The following is a 16,552-nucleotide window of genomic DNA, read 5'->3' as shown; positions in this document are numbered from 1 at the left end:
TGTATCAGCACTTTACCAGGGGTCTATCAGTGACAAGGAAATCTTCAGGCAGTCAGGCATCACATCTCTACTGACACCTCACATGGCCATTATGGTAGACAAGGGATTCCTTGTTGATGACCTGGTTCCTTGTAAAGTACACAGGCCTGCTTTCCTGCACAAGAGAACACAGATGCTGGAAGATGATGTGAGAGAGACCCAGCATATTGCACGTCTAAGGGTACATGTGGAGAGGATGATTAGACGAATTAAAGAAAACAAACTATTTGACACTGTAATACCACTCTCCATCACAGGAAGTATCAATCAATTTATTACTGTGGCATGTCTTCTCTCCAACTACCAGAATGGTCCTCTTGTCAAGAAATGGGCCTCGGGTGGTCGAAAGGGCTGTATGAGTACAGAATAGATAACATTTGCTCTTTCCCAAGGATACTTTTTACATTCATTGTGATTATGGAGAATCTCTTTGACAGGGAAGCACATTCTGAACAAGTCGATCAGCAAGTGTCTGTAGGTCATTAACTCCTGTCTGAGGTCAGTAAAATGTAGAGCAGAGAAAAGGGAGTGGAGATAAATACTGTTAATCCAGTATTCAGAACTGTTAACCTGATAATACATTTTGGAACAATGTAAAAGATGTATAAATCTGACATCTGGTATCTGACATTTACTCACAATTGCGACATTTACTCGCACTTACTGGTACAAGATTCTAAGGCCAGGTGTAACGTTCTGCGCTGGGCAGAACAGGGAGGCGGACACACACTCTGAGGAGAGCGAGATTTATTCAAGGAAATTCCATAATCAGAGTCGTAATAACTGGCGCAGGTCATATTGGGAGGGCAGTCCATACACGAAATGTACAAAGGCATGATACGAACAAGGGAAACGACAAGGCAGGTAAACTAGAGAAGAACAGGCAAAACTCACAGAATACGGGAAACACAAAAGAGCGAACTTACGAACAGGCGCAAAGACAACGAACAGGTTGGAACAAAAAGACCGATTCAGACATGGGAGACACAGGGACTAATATACACAGGACTAGACAAGACACAGCTGACAAGGATCAAGACACGGGCGTGGTGAACAGACAGAGACCGGGGCAACAAACAAGCAAGGCGGGGTTAGGGGCATGGAATAACAGAAAACACGAGGAACAGACATTGGAGTGACAGCTAGGAGAGGGGGGGGCGTAGCCCTACGTGACACCAGGTAATAGAAAAACGATGTTCAGCGGGGTTACCAGACGACGGCGTTAAAAAAGGTTTCCCCTTGCTGCAAATCACGACAAAACGACAATCAAGGCTTCATGGTCGCAGTGCTCGACGTGTTTTGTAATTGTCGTTCGAGTTTATGTTCCCACGAGCCCTGAAATTATGCGTCTCGCGAAAGGAATCAGATTAAATCTAAGCAGGACTCCTAACGGTTTTGTAGATTTAGAATTCTAACACACCGTTATATGACCTGTAACGAGGCTCGCGCCACGGAGCGAGGAGACGGACACAAATGCTGAGAAGAGCGCGATTTATTCGAGGGCATACCATAATCGTCGTCGCTTAACCAGTCTGGGTCCATAACGGGAGGGCAGTCCGAAAAACACGCATAAACAGGCATTTCAAAACCAGGGGGCACAGGAACAGACAAAGGATCAGAAACAGGAACACGCAATGGCCAAGTACAATGAATAAACAATCAAAATACCAGACAAAGGACAAGGGAGACTCAGGGGCTTATATACATGGGAACTAAACTACGAGCAGGTGAAGACAATGACACGGGGGCGTGGTAATCAACAAGGGAATCACGAGACAAACGAGCGGGGCGGGATGAACAGGCATGGGACACAGACACAAGGGAACCCGGAGTGACAGCCAAGGGAGGGGGCGAGGCCATACGTGACATGACCATTATATATAGCGAACCGAGGGTAAACTAACTAAACGTCTTTTCTAATAAGATGTTTAAAGCGTTGTTGATGAGAAACTAAACATACGCTGAGGTAGGTTCCAATGTTTTAACTTTGTCATGGCGGATAATTAAGCTGACTATGACCATCACATACCTAGTTTGCTATTTAGCTCTGAAGCAGACAACTCAGCGGTCGTCCTGTCGTCCTTATAAACACAGGATGACAGGTGCATGCCATCACCGCTGATTAGCCTGTGGTCTGACTCGCGGGCTCCTCCTAGTTGCGACTGGAGGAGCCGCCCTGGGGCCAGCCCTGACACTGAAGTCTCAAAAGTGTTTGCATTTTGTTTACCTGGTCTGGACTCCACTGGTGGTCAGCCTGGAGGTCACTGAATAGCCTCTCCAAATACCCATCAAAGCCCTCTGAAAATTTCTTGGCAGCATTGAGTATGTGGTGACAGGAGTCTCCGTCAACATCCAATAGGTTAGGGCAATGTTGATGAATCCTGGTCTCAAGGCCGGTCTTGCTGCCCCTCATCACAGCACAGAAATCCATCAATAGACTAACCAGGTTTTGCCATGGGATGTTGTTTTTGACAAAGAAATTACAGAGGACCTTCTCTTATGAAGCAGCATCCCCAGGGACCCCAAATGCTCCACCATCACCTTCCGCAAGTCATCGTGGTAATAGCACACCAGCATGGAGAGGACCTTTAACATACAAAGGTTTTATTTTTTGCCACACAGTATTTTGAAGGGCACTCACTAAAGCATAACCATATGGACACTTTGATGGCAGTATCATGATGTGAAACCAACATTTTTGTTGTTGTTGGAGGTGCTCTCGTCAATATTCATATTCATATTCAAGGGAAATCTCCTCATATTTGCAAAGGTCCTCTCTGTCTGCCCTAGCAAAGCTGGACAGATGTCACATTACATGCAAAATATAATTGATTAAAAATAAATCCCACCACAGTTAATTTGGCAAATATAGTAATTTTATCAGGAACAGTATAACATATGTATATTTCACCAAGATACAAATTAAAACATTTCAATAGTAGGTAAGTACAAACTCAAGCCATGTATCATTTTGTAGGATGCAGCTGTTCGCGACAGCTTTATTCCCTGCAGAGCTGTTTTATCCAAGGACAGGGTCTGTGCAAGCTGAACAATGACAGGAGCCATTGAAAAAGGCATGGAATGCTCTGCCAGTGTTCCAAGGACCATTGCCTAAAACACATAGTGTGCAATGACTACAAAGATGGCGTAGGCTTGTGAATAATAACAACAATAATGTTAAATTGAATAAATAAAGTGGTGTACTGTGTCTTTTCTGCCTGTGCTATCTAAAAGACCTACACCTACCTCTGCATTTGCAATGCAGCTTACAGTAGGTACCGCTATCTTCCCCTTGAACTGCTGCCTTACACTCTCTAGGCCCTGGCTTGCCTGACTCTGGCTTGTCGATGCCTGACAGAAAGTGCTGGCGACACTCTGAGTTGATGCAATGATTTCCATTTTCTTCTTGTGAAGCTCGGTTTTTACATGTGAAATCAAAGCATGGCTGCCTTTCTTTCCGTAATTGATGTCCTTTGTGCAGAGGACACATCTGGCCAAACCCTCCCTATCAATTTTTTTGAAGAAGTCGCCGATTTTAAAGGACACCTCTTGACCCTTTACTGCAACCCTTCCCTCCAGCTTCAACCAGGACCACTTCCAGTTGCAATTTACAGCTGCATCCAGCTTTTTAACAGCTGCTGCGTCCTCCTCCCCTAACACACTCATTCTGCAAGGTTAATGTTTGCATTAGTGCAAGTGGTTCATCACTCTTTTCACTGTGTAATGACCAGAAGTAACTGCTACATTCACACACATCGCTACTAGTTAGTCGCTCAGCAAGAGCAGTGAATAGAATGTTTGTGTTCCAGCGAAGCGAGGTCTGGACAGGTGAGAAAAGTAAGTAGGCTACAATCGATGCGATGTGGGCAGATTCAGAGATTTAAAAAAAGATTTTAACTTGGAGAGGTGCGAGTAAGAAGAGTAGTCCATTGGAATGCAGAGTGCGTATTAGTTTACTTCTCACTTTAGACCCGCCGGGACGCTAGCGGACGTTCCAGGAGGAGCGAGTAACTAGTAGACTACTAGTACTACTACATAGTACTACTACGTTTGTATGTTTGTGAATGTAGCAAAACGGTGACACGCTCTTCTCTCACGATAATGTTGCGCTGAAAAAATTGACACCTGTCTTGTCAATGGATGGAGCCATATCCGTAAATGCTACACGATTCACGTAGGTCACCCTTTTCAACTTCAAAACGGCGAATTTCGCCAAAAAGTGACATATTTTCAAATGGGCATAATGGCAGGTTGAACAATTTTACTATTGACATTTACCATGGCGATGAATATGATTATTTTGCCTTTGAGGTGGGTTGTTGTTGGAGAGAAGTTACAGGATGGCACTCAAATCCCTTCTTTCAGAGAATATATGATTGATATGACAATTAATCTCCCATATATTCAGTGGTTGCTTGACTGATAATCCAAAGCTTGGTGTCATGCAGAAAATTAAAGTACTGTAGCCTACTCTGTGGACAGAGAGTCAGGTGATGGGGAAAAAAACAAGATTAAATTTATTAGGGGTGACCTGCAATAGTCGCTGATTCGACTATAGTCGACTATACCCCCTAGTCGACTATGAATGTCATAGTCGAATGTACCATTCTAACTGCATGGGGGTGCCCAAGGACGCTGCTACGCATTAGTTGTTACATTAAATGTCTTTGTTTTCGTTATATGCAGCCTTTTGTCAAATAAAATCATCCTAATTTCTGTTAATAAATATTTTTTAATGATTTGTGCGCATTAACAATAGGCATCTTCCTTACTACACATTAATAAATCACACCCTGCAGTTGCACAATCCAAACGAGCGGAGCTGAACACGCTACAGGATCAGCATCCGCCGAGATTATCTACTAAAAAAACTTCAAAAGTATTTTGATAAAGATGAATAAAAAAAAGTAAAGTGCAAGTTATGTCATCAACGTCTTTTATTTCGCACGACAACAACCAACATGGCATACCATTTAAATCGCATAAGGTGAAAAAAACAGTTCAGCCGTTTGTCGTCTCGTCGCGGTGCGTCTCGGCAAGTAATCCTATAAAATTTTTTTGTTGTTGTTTGCTTTTAAACCCCGTTACTTGAACCTTTCCTTATAATTTGTTTGCTGTTGTGTGAAAATGTTTTATATATATTTTCAGGCAGGCATATTTTATTTAAAATATTATTGACATTTTGCACAGTGCCTGTCTGACAGTTCGATATGCGCACTGCACACTGACGGTTAATGTTCTCTAACGTTTCATTAAAAAATAAATAAGTAATAAATAAAAGCTGAATAAAGCCAACCTACCATGTTTATTCATTTATCTGAGTTTTTTAGGTTTATACTTTGAAGTGGAAAAAAGTCCTGAATGAGAAAGGGATCCTGTTTAAGGTGCTCTTAAAAAAAAACCCTGATTCGACTATTAGTCGACTAAAGGGAAAATCTGACGAATCAGATTCGACTATGAAAATCCTTAGTTGAATACATCCCTAAAAAAGAAACATTTCCACACAACAGCAAACAAATTATAAAGGTTCAAGTAAAAAGCAAACAACAACAAAAAATGTTTATAGGATTACTTGCCGAGAGGCACCGCGACGAGACAACAAACGGCTAAACTGTTTTTTTCGCATTATGCGTTTTAAATGGTAGGCCTATGCCATGTTGGTTGTTGTCGTGCGAAATAAAAGACGTTGATGACATAACTTGCACTTTACTTTATTTGATTCATCTTTATCTTTTTCAAAATACTTTTGAAGTTTTTTTAGTACATTATAATCTCGGCGGACGCTGATCCTGTAGCGTGTTCAGCGCTCGTTTGGATTGTGCAACTGCAGGGTGTGATTTATTAATGTGTAGTAAGGAAGATGCCTATTGTTAATGCGCACACAATCATTTACAAATATTTATTAACAGAAATTAGGATGACTTTATTTGACAAAAGGCTACATATAACGAAAACAAAGACATTTAATGTAACAACTAATGCGTAGCAGCGTCCTTGGGCACCCCCATGCAGTTAGAATGGTACATTCGACTATGACATTCATAGTCGACTAGGGGGTATAGTCGACTATAGTCGAATCAGTGACTATTGCAGGTCACCCCTAATCTTTTTTGAAAAGGATTGCATAATAGGTATTTAACGTATACCCTGTTTTTTTTATAAGTAAATTTACCTTCTACAGGCATTTTTATGAAATCACAAAGATAATCAAAAACTGGATAAAGTATTTAAAAGGTGAATCGCCAAATTCGTGCCAGAAGTGAATAAAATGCCCCTTGCAAAGCAATCTATATACTATGAAGTTTCCAGATAAAAGATACATTTAGAAATGACCTCAGGATTTCTTTAGATATATTTGTTTGTTTTTGAAATACATTCACATTTTAAAGTATTCTCATGAGACATGGTTTAAGTTCATAATTCCTAACTTCCTGAGTAATTTATTCAAGAGTGCATTATAAAAACATTGTACTTTTCAGATGCTTTGGCACTGTGCACCACAATTGTGAGGCACTCCCAGGTGGACAACACACACTTGTGTGCAGAATTAAAGTGACACGTCAATGTATGCCAAGAACAAATGCAAAGACAAATATTTTTGTTAATCTGGAGAAGATTTCAAGCATGCGCCTCCACTACTAAGAACAATTTGTCTAACGTCTAGGACTCAGGAGAATGGTACTGAGCTGCTTCACTGTGCCTCTTTGAATGAACAATAAGCTAGATATTTTTTCAACAGAAAAACGCAGCAATAACAGTAACAACCATAGCCATAATGATTCAGTGCCAGTCATTGATACAGCTTGCTTACAACGATTAAAAAACAAAACAAAAAAAATCAATAACAATGAGCAAGATCTTGTATTAATTTTCACACAAAAAGTTCTCGGTAGACTCAGACTTTGGGATGCTACTGTTTGTGCAGGTTCTTCATATCATACTTTCACCATGTCCACTGTAATAAATAGGTATACATTCCACTCTGGGAGAAGGTACATATGTGGACCAACATCCAGCAATGAACTGCTTTAAGATTCCAGTTCCAAATGGAAAAAACACATACTTACAGTTCATACAGACAAACTGTATAACAGCTGAGATGTCTATGTAAGTTTTATTATTATTATTATTATTTTCAGATTCGAACTCCATAACCAAATGTCTGTTTAACAGCATCAAAGTAATATCTCTGCCAACCCTCCTTCATCCTATCCTCTTCATTGCTGGGAACACCGGCAGCTGTCATAGTCAGTTCTGTTTCACCACCTCGATCAATAAAGTTCAAAGTTACTATGGAGTGGTGCCCTGGAAAAGAATGACATTTGTTTAAATAAATAAATAGTTTTGCCACATTTGCAAAATCCATGTGTTATATATACCACTAGGTATTATTACCGTTTATACCGTTTTTAAGTAAAGAAAGTTGTTGGAGTGGTAGGTCATGAAATTTAATTATTGAATGGAATGCTAGAGTTGTTATTATTTAGGCAAATGCATTGGATTAGTGTGGTTTCAATACATATAGCATACAAATGACAAGCCAGCTAAAAATCTGATTATGACTCTGTTACTTGGAAACAAAGAGCTACATATCTCACAGAGCCATCCTCTATTCTTTCATCACAAAACCTCTGCTGGCTGGATATTTGTGGATGGCAGACCACTCACATCATGCATGGACAGTAAAGGATTTTACAGAATGTATTTAAAACATGGTTGGACCTTATAAACGTGCTCCTGGACATAAAATCACATGTCCTACCTGCAGGCCAGGCTGAAAAACGCCACTTCATTTGAATCATTTGGTCTGGGATCTAGAAATGCACAGGTTGTGTCAGTAGGTTGTCTAGTGCTAAAGCTAGTGCTGTAGATGAAGTGCTAGAGGAGTCTCGTCCTCACCAGTTCAACAAACTCTCCGTGTACATTCCCTTCCAGCAGCCTGAATTTGCCTCCTCTGTCCCCCTCTACAACGGCTGCAAGATGTGTAAATGCCTGGACCATCTAAACCATCGAAAGAAAAACAACAGATGAAAACTAACACACAATTCAAGGTTGTGATTTACATTTTTTTTAAATAAATTTATGAATGTTCATAATTATTTTCTTATACAAAAAGTATGAACCACAGAACTGGCTTGTAAGAAGTAAAAATATTATTATATGAATTTTAAGAAAAGTTGTGAAAAGCATTCTTTTAAAGTATTTTAAGAATATTACATTTAGTATCAAAGCGATTCAATACAGTTTGACAGGAACTTGTTTCTAGATGTTCTAATGTTACTGCAAAAATGGTCACAAACCTTCCAACCTTGTGAACTGTCAACCTTGTTAGAACGTTGAGGTTCATACACGTACATGCATTCTGTACAGTTTAAAGACTGACCCTAACCTCTTGGTTGAGGAAGATTCTGTAAAGCTCATCTGGTGAGGTCAAAAAGGTGTCTTTCAAACTGAACTGGACCGTTGGGATTTTTACTCCAGAACTGAGAGCATTAGTTGAAGTAGTGGTGCCAACCTATGCACAGATGAAAGGATAAACATATAAATATATCCCTCATATCAAGCTAGTTTTGATTTCTTGCCAGTACTGGAAAATACATTTTATCCAATGTTACAATGCTACTAATCCTGTAACTTTAATGCCAAATGGACATATTGTGGAATGTTCTGACAAATTAATCAGACTGTACCTGAGTTTGATTCAGTTTGCCCTTTATCTGTGTCTGCTGTTGTTTCTTAACATCATCTGATGTTGGCAGGATCATGCCCTGGGAGAATTCTATAATAAAGGATGGCATTAAAAACCAAGGGCCAAAAATAATGTGAAATGCTTATTGGGGATTAGCCTGAGCAGCTTCACCTTTTTTCAGGTGAGAGACGTAGCCTGCTAGCGCAAGTTTGACTTCCTTCTCTCCCTCCTTCTTCATGAGGGCAGTTAAAGGAGTTGGTGGCTGATCTTTACATGCTGAAATGGATATCTGTGTATACACCATAAACAAGTAAAGAAGATTTAATGTGGCTGCAGCTGAAATTGTCTCATCATATGAATGTCCTATGAGTAGATACTCACATCCAGATCATCCATATCATTTTCATCTGAGAGGTTTAGTACCTCTACGTTTCCTTTATACTTAAGGCCATTTTTTGAGGTTCCTGAAGTAAACAGCAACAACAACGATGAGGGTGATGTGAAAAGATACAAAATGAAGCTGCACTACAAATACATATATACAAAATACATGTATAAAAACTAACTTCATTAATGTGAAAAATGCACATTGTAAAAACATCACCAGTCCATGAGGCGTTAATGGTCCACTCGTAGAAGAAGATGAGTTTCCCTTTGCGATTGTTAATTGAAGCCTCTCCCTCAATCTTGCTGACATCAGTGATTTCACAAATGCCATCTTCACCCTCTACACGAACCCTGAGAAGAAGCTCATTCAGTATGTCCTGTGACCAGCTTGTAACATCACGCTCAGTCCTGTAATATAAAATGCAAGAATAATATATTTGAATAATAAAGAGAGAGGGGCTACAGTCATGTACAGTATGTACAGAGATGACCAGAACTCAGAACAATTTCCTGGGTTGCAAAGTTTGATCCTCATATGAAATGGGAGTCTGTCTGGCCATCTGCTACTTCTGTCTCCCCATGACAGTTTCTATAAATAGCCATTACCCTTTCAAGAACAGGGAGCATTCTAGAGGTCTCTAACTAAAATGGGTAAAAAGGAAAAATAGGATAGTGAAACAAATTACTATCCTACTTCGTCACGTTTTATGTCCATATATAAATAACATTTAATACTGCAACACCTCATTGCCTCTTAAATCTATATAAGTAGCAGACTAGTTACCTTTTATTTTATATATGAAAATACAAATTGGTATTGAGTGCGATTATCAACTTCAACGCAAAGTATTTTCCTGTACTTCACGACTGCAGACAGCCTTGACATCTGACGTCCCCTCATAGATAAGCAGCTAGCTGTCTGTCCTGTACAGTTAGATACCTTAATTAAACAAGCATATCCCGGTTAGCTAAGCAGCTAACTAACATTTTGCTTAGCTGGGACTTTGGGTCCATTAAGAAGAGTCCATTTATTATCGTAGATATTTCGCTACCTCTTCAGCCAGCGCTAATGACGTTCGTCCAAACGGACAGATATTTAAACCTACCAGTGCCAGTTATTAACGTTGGTGGCGTCTGCCCTCTGCTCCACTATCCAGCGAGGGTCCCCCTCTCCCCACTTCGCCATGGCGGAGGTGCGCACTACCACAGCAGGCGAGCTGTCTCCCACAAACAGCGGTGTGTGTCGCTTATAATAGTTTCTACAAACTACTCAGAATAACAGGACAGCTCACGTAACGTAGCTCTACAAAAGTCCTAACAAATCCAACTTTTGAAAATTGCAATTGTATCTCCCAAAATACAAATAAATACTTTTTATTATAGGCACTTGACAGACAACCGCCGGTTGAGGAAAGATAGTCGCTGTATGTGTCTCTGCACGGGGTCTTTGAGCTCTGGCGTCTGGAAAGTACTAGAACCGGAACTGTGTGGAAAGACTTCTTCAGTAAATTGAAGGTTACAGCGATTCGCCACTTACTTTTTTCTGTTGTCCACGTCGCTGCTGCAGTAATTATAAGACAAATGCACTGATTAGCCAGCCTGAAGCGTATATACACACGCGCACAAAACTATTAACTAATTCTTTACCAGAATATTCGTCTTGAGAGAGAATCCGTGCATAACAACAAAATGTCAAAAAGTGGCTGTGATACAGATCATAGCCTCTAAGTATGAGGTCTAATTACATTTATTTAATTAAATTTAAACTTGCCATTTGTGGAAGAATTTAGAGTATCTCAAGATTTTGTTCACGGATGGGGTCAACAGTATTGCTATCTCTGAATCTGTTTCTGGTGGTTAAACGAGTTTATTGCTAGAAAGAAACTCATCCTCAACTCTGGTCACAAAATAATAGGTAGTGACCAAAAGAATATGATCACATATACATCCAGCAAAAAAGTTTGCTGAATGCATAGTGGAGAACTCTGAAACCTAAGAAGTCCACTGAGTAGTGCTACTGCTCCTTACGTTTAAGAGTAGCCTATTGAAGTGGTTCAGGTATGTCATAAGTATGTCCTCTGGCTGACATCTGGCTACAGCGGTTCCAGGTCGTCCCACTATGAGGAGACTTAGACACCCAACTAGTGACCACTATCTCACAAAGGATAATCTAAGGATTCTAAGTTTAGTACATATTATGCTGGTTAAATGATGAAGTTAACATCATTTTTAGATATAATCTTGATAATACAGTTGAGTTGTCAACAGTGACGGATCTAGCCGGCAGTTTTTGGACGGGCCAAAGTGTAATTGGGGTGGGCAAGCACCCCACGCCCCCCAACACCCACACACTATAGTAGTAACAGACACTATAGCCAAAAAATTATTATAATAATAACGGAAACATCAACAATACTACTACTACTACTACTAATAATAATACACTGCCCACAGAGGAGTTCAGTTGAAAAATACAGCATATTTATTACTCGTTATGTACACTGAGAGACAGCACGATCATTCTGTTTATTTAGGCCTATTTGATTACAATTGATAAAATTTAGTTGATTTGATTAAACAGCCTGTAACATAGGCCTATACCGTGCGGCCAATTATAAAAGGCAACCACAACAACACAACTAAATACATGACTATGATAAATTCACATACACATCAATTCACAAAATTATTTAACTCCAAGTCTGGTCATTTTAAATGACTCGTGCGCTAGGTGCCATCCTGCAGCAAAGCTGAATCAAAATGCCATCACCAAAAACACAAGCTCACACGGACTTGCTCACACACACACACACACACACACACACATACACACACACACACACACACACACACACACACACATACACACACACAATCTGTGATGCAACACCACCCCTGTCCTTCATGTGCTCCTTCTGGTGTCTGCTGTCCTGTCTCTCTGTCCTGTCAGTTTAAATTCAGAAGCAGAATGACAAATAGGCGTACCTGTAGCCTCCCTATAGGCAGAGTCGTCTTGGTTTGGAATTGAATATGGTGATGATTTCGTCGTAATCCAGTGAGTCTGTGAGCTCTCGTTCAAACGTCAGTAGCGTTAGGTTTTTCAAATGTCCAGTCAGCATTGACGACCTGAGCCTTGTCTTGATCCTGTTAGTTGCGGAGAAAAGTCTTTCAATGCTGCAGGATGTGATGGGCAGCGTAATTATGGACCTCAACAGGCCGTTCATGCCGGGGAAAATGTCGGCAGGGCATGCATCCAGTAGTTCATTCAGTGAGGGGAAGTTCTCTTTCTCCGCCTTTCCTTTGACGTATCGGGTAAAACAAGTAAATTCTGCATCACTGACTGATATCCCATACAAATTGCACGGAGCTTGTAACAGTTCTTTCTGACCAAATGTGGTAGCTCCGGGGAACAGGGATGCTGCGGCATGCATTATTCCGTACGCATCATTATGAAATCGACTGTTCAATTCAGTTATCTGACTGTCCAGTACACAATTCCAGAGTGCCCTTAGATCACTGTCATTCTTGACAGATGTGGATTTGCCTAAAGTCGTGGCTATGACTGATTGCTGGTACCTTGCAGGCAGCTTACGCTTACGAGCTTTCATGCTTTTCCATCAGCTCATCTGTCAGTCTAAGCACCTTGTTGAAGTCATCATTTGAATCGTTACGGAAAGTGGCAAAAGTGGCTTTCAATGTTTCGACCAAAGAAATGCTGTCGGATACGCACAGTGATGGACTCTGCAACCCCTTTGTAGCAAAATCGCTGCTCTGAAAAAGCTTACAGAATGCAATGAGCAGGAAAACAAACTTTTTTGTTTGCATTTGTTGCAACAGCTGGTCAGCATCCATCTTTGTTGTGCCACTCGTTTCGGAATATTCAGCAAGTGCCTCTAGTAACACGTCCAGCAGCTCCAACACCTTGTGAACAGATCCGGATCTTGAACTCCATCTCGTCTCACACGCTCGTTCCAACTCCTTACATGGGCGGTTTGGGTGCATCTCCTGTTGCAGTTGGAGAAATCGAGCATGTCTTTGGGTCCCATTGAAAAAGCTTTGTATTTGATTGACCACGCTGAAAAAGGTGGAAACGTGTCCGGAAACTTCTGACGCAGCACTGAGCACCAAATTTAGTCGATGAGAATTGCAGTGAACATATACAGCTTTAGGAAATGTCTCTTTCAGAACGGCCTGCACCCCTCCTCGGTGCCCAGACATGACTGATGCGCCGTCAAAACAGAATCCAATGCATAGCTGAGAGTCTAATGCGAGGGGCTCAAGCACTTCTAGGATCTTTAGTGATATTCCGTGAGCTGACATATCTGCAGTTTCAACGAATCCAACTGTTCGCTCTTTGATTGCCCCATCATGAACGAATCTGACACAGACAGCCACTAGCTCGCGTTTCGATGTATCCTTAAACTCGTCGCCAAGTATAGCATAGTAGGTGGCCCAAGACTGTTCATGCAGTTCAGTCTTTATCTTCTGAAGAAGTAGAGTCTTGGCTGCCTCGAGCAGATCATCCTGTATGTTATGGCTCATAAGGGTTGCATTCCGTGGCAGTTCATCAAGTCTTGCTTTGATTTCGGGAGCATATTTGGCCGTATGCTCGAACAGTTGCCAGAAATTCCCCCTGTTGCTTGCATCTTCTGTCTCTCGGTGCCCTCTTAGCGAAACTTCAATTTTTGCACATAGTAAAATAACATCCAGCACAACTTTCACATGTTGGCGATTGCGCTCGATCAGTGAAACCAAATCACCATGAAGTCTGTTCAACACAGTACCACTGCCTTGCGGTGCGTGACTGTGAATGTAGAACTGCATTTTAATCAGTGAAGATGCGTGTTGCTTGCTAGACTGATGCTTTTCACAAGCCTGCCCAATACGTTTCCAATTTTTGTAGCCATCTCTGACAAAGGTTTTTTCAATGTGGGGATCTGGAAAATGTCTGCATGGTTTACAAAAAACAGAGTCCACTGATGGGCTGTATTCAAGCCACTTAAATTTTCCGTACCAGTTACTGTTGAAGGTGCGCAGTTTGCCGTTGATTACGGAGCCTGGGAACATCGTGAGTTTTGGTTGATTAGGTGCTTCCTCTAAAGCAGACAGGTCCGCAGGTGCACAGGGCTCCGAAGGGCGCAAATGCAGGCTAGCCAGGTTAGCATGAGCTGTAGCTGTCTCCGCCGTACTAGCTGTCTCCTCTCGGGGTGGACCTTCCTTTGACTCTTTTGTAGGCCTATCTGGACCATTTCCCTGCCTGACTTCACTACTCCTTTAAAAAAAAAAAAACGACTAAGCGAAATTTGTTTAGCCATAGCAGCACAATGAAATTACCAGTGTTGCGAATAACGCCGTTAAAAATAACGGCGTTAGGTAACGTCGTCATTTTGTCAGTAACGGGATAATATAATTAGTTACTTTTCCTGTCGTTACAACGCCGTTTACGTTACTGGTCATTAAAAGCGGTGCGTTACTATATATTGATATACTAATCCGAGTGGACCGCTGCCCAGGCTAGTGAGGAGTAACAGATCCCGATAGGTCACAGTTCTCGGTGTAACACCTGTTTAACTTAACAAGTCAGTAAGCGATTGGCTAAGGCAGCGTTGTGGTAGCCAATCAGAGCCAGTGTTTTTACACGCGCGCCGAAGCACGCGAGTGACACGACACAAACGGAGAAGAGGCCGAAATGGCGTCAGGTGCAAGCCGAAGAAAACTAGAACTTTCAAGGTGATATAAACATTATTTAAGAAAATACTTGAAGTTCCTGAATGTCTACCAGACTGGGTATTTGATTTATTTAATTAAGAATAGAGGTTTTATTGTTAAGTTTACTTCTGTTGTAAACAAACCAGTTTTCTCAGGTTGAGAGAATTTAATTTAATTTCATAGATGTAAATGCACTTTATATAGTGTAACTGTTTACTTTTGCTTTTTTTTCCCCCAAAGATTTGGGATTTTAAAGGATTTTATCCTGCACTGGTCTGTGGATGTGCAATAAATATCAAAAGTTAAACAATTTTCTGATCTACTCATTTCAACTGACTGTGAAAACTGCTTAAAAAAAACTTAATTAATTGGCATATAACCTTTTTTTAACTGTAACGCAAATAGTTACTTTCCCTGGTAACGAGTTACTTTTATTATAGAGTAATTCAGTTACTAACTCAGTTACTTTTTTGAACAAGTAGTGAGTAACTATAACTAATTACTTTTTTAAAGTAACGTTCCCAACACTGGAAATTACACACGTTTTTATGCACAACACAGGGTCATCATCATGTTTGCCTCAATTGAGAGGGAATTCGAAGGCAATAAGGTATTGACGTGAAACGCAACAACGTAATGGCTTTTCCAGAAATGTTATATTATGTTAAGCTGTTGTGAAACTGAACAAATGTTTAAATAAATACATAAAAATCAATTATAGTTTATTTTCATTAATTTTCATACAGAAAACTGTATTCTGAGTTTGTGATTATGCGGGCCCAGCTGCCAATCAGGGTGGGCCTGGCCTACCCAGGCCCACCCGTAGATCCGCCCCTGATTGTCAATACTGTAAATGCTTAATGCTTGGTTAATTGGCCGGTAGAGGGTATAGATGGTGTTTATCATGTGACATTGACATTTCACTGAGGTAAATGGGATTCAGTAACAGCGTTGCACACACATAGTTATATCAGTTAATTTTATTAACGACTGACAATTGAGACAGATTAATACAATGTCCATTAGAAAAATGCCTTGCCACTGGTAATGACATATCCTTAATCCTGATAGTCCGAAGGTGTCTCAAGACGATCTCAAGATGGCTCACATTGCTTTCTGGGGTTGAAGTGACATCCAATACATGAAGTGACATCCAATCGTTTGAAAATTGGGCTCAATACAGTTTGAGATTTTAAAGCTGACTCAAGCTGAAAGCAACAGCTCTCCTGACACTTACCGGAGACCATGTTAAGTGATAAGTTGGTAACCTATGTGTTTAAATAAGGCATTGTTTTCATTTGACATGTTCAATAATGTAGTGAGCAATGAGAATATAACAAAACGTGCAGTCCATAGTAAAGTCTACAGTTTGCTAATTTTGTTATGTAATTAGCTAAATTAGCTATAAATGCATTTTTATACTATATTAAGCTAGCAAGTCAGATGATACCTCTCTAAATACATTCACATAATATGAACTGTGTATATAAATTTCTCAGCACATCAGCCTTTTGTTATGAAGTTCAAAGGTCGTGGACCCTTCACTCTGTAAGGGTTCAGGGTATGTGGCAGCAGGAAGTGGCTTCTGCACCACCCGGAAGTGGCCCGTAGCGAAATGTGCCACAAAATTGTGGCAAAAGCCACATAATCATGGCACTTAACATGGCTAATGCCACTCGACAGTACCATGTGCCTCTGGTTTCAGGCATCTAAAGACAACTCTTTTGG

The 16,552-nt window shown here is 40.7% G+C and overlaps 1 protein-coding gene across 1 annotated transcript; it reads right to left on the bottom strand.

Annotated features, from left to right (window-relative positions):
• Positions 1–7,134: 7,134 nt before the first annotated feature.
• Positions 7,135–10,610, bottom strand: LOC143523452 (activator of 90 kDa heat shock protein ATPase homolog 1-like). The gene is made up of 9 exons (XM_077017915.1): positions 10,222–10,610; positions 9,333–9,523; positions 9,110–9,192; positions 8,900–9,017; positions 8,730–8,818; positions 8,429–8,554; positions 7,939–8,040; positions 7,802–7,853; positions 7,135–7,344 (listed from the first exon to the last, which is right to left on the bottom strand). The coding sequence occupies exons 1-9, from the start codon at positions 10,299–10,301 to the stop codon at positions 7,175–7,177; spliced, it is 1,011 nt and encodes a 336-aa protein (XP_076874030.1). The 5' UTR covers positions 10,302–10,610; the 3' UTR covers positions 7,135–7,174.
• Between the last annotated feature and the right edge of the window lie 5,942 nt (positions 10,611–16,552).

The sequence above is a fragment of the Brachyhypopomus gauderio genome, chromosome 9 (genome assembly GCF_052324685.1).
Source record: "Brachyhypopomus gauderio isolate BG-103 chromosome 9, BGAUD_0.2, whole genome shotgun sequence".
Classification (NCBI taxonomy): domain Eukaryota; kingdom Metazoa; phylum Chordata; class Actinopteri; order Gymnotiformes; family Hypopomidae; genus Brachyhypopomus; species Brachyhypopomus gauderio.
This window is presented reverse-complemented; position numbering and strand designations above follow the sequence as displayed.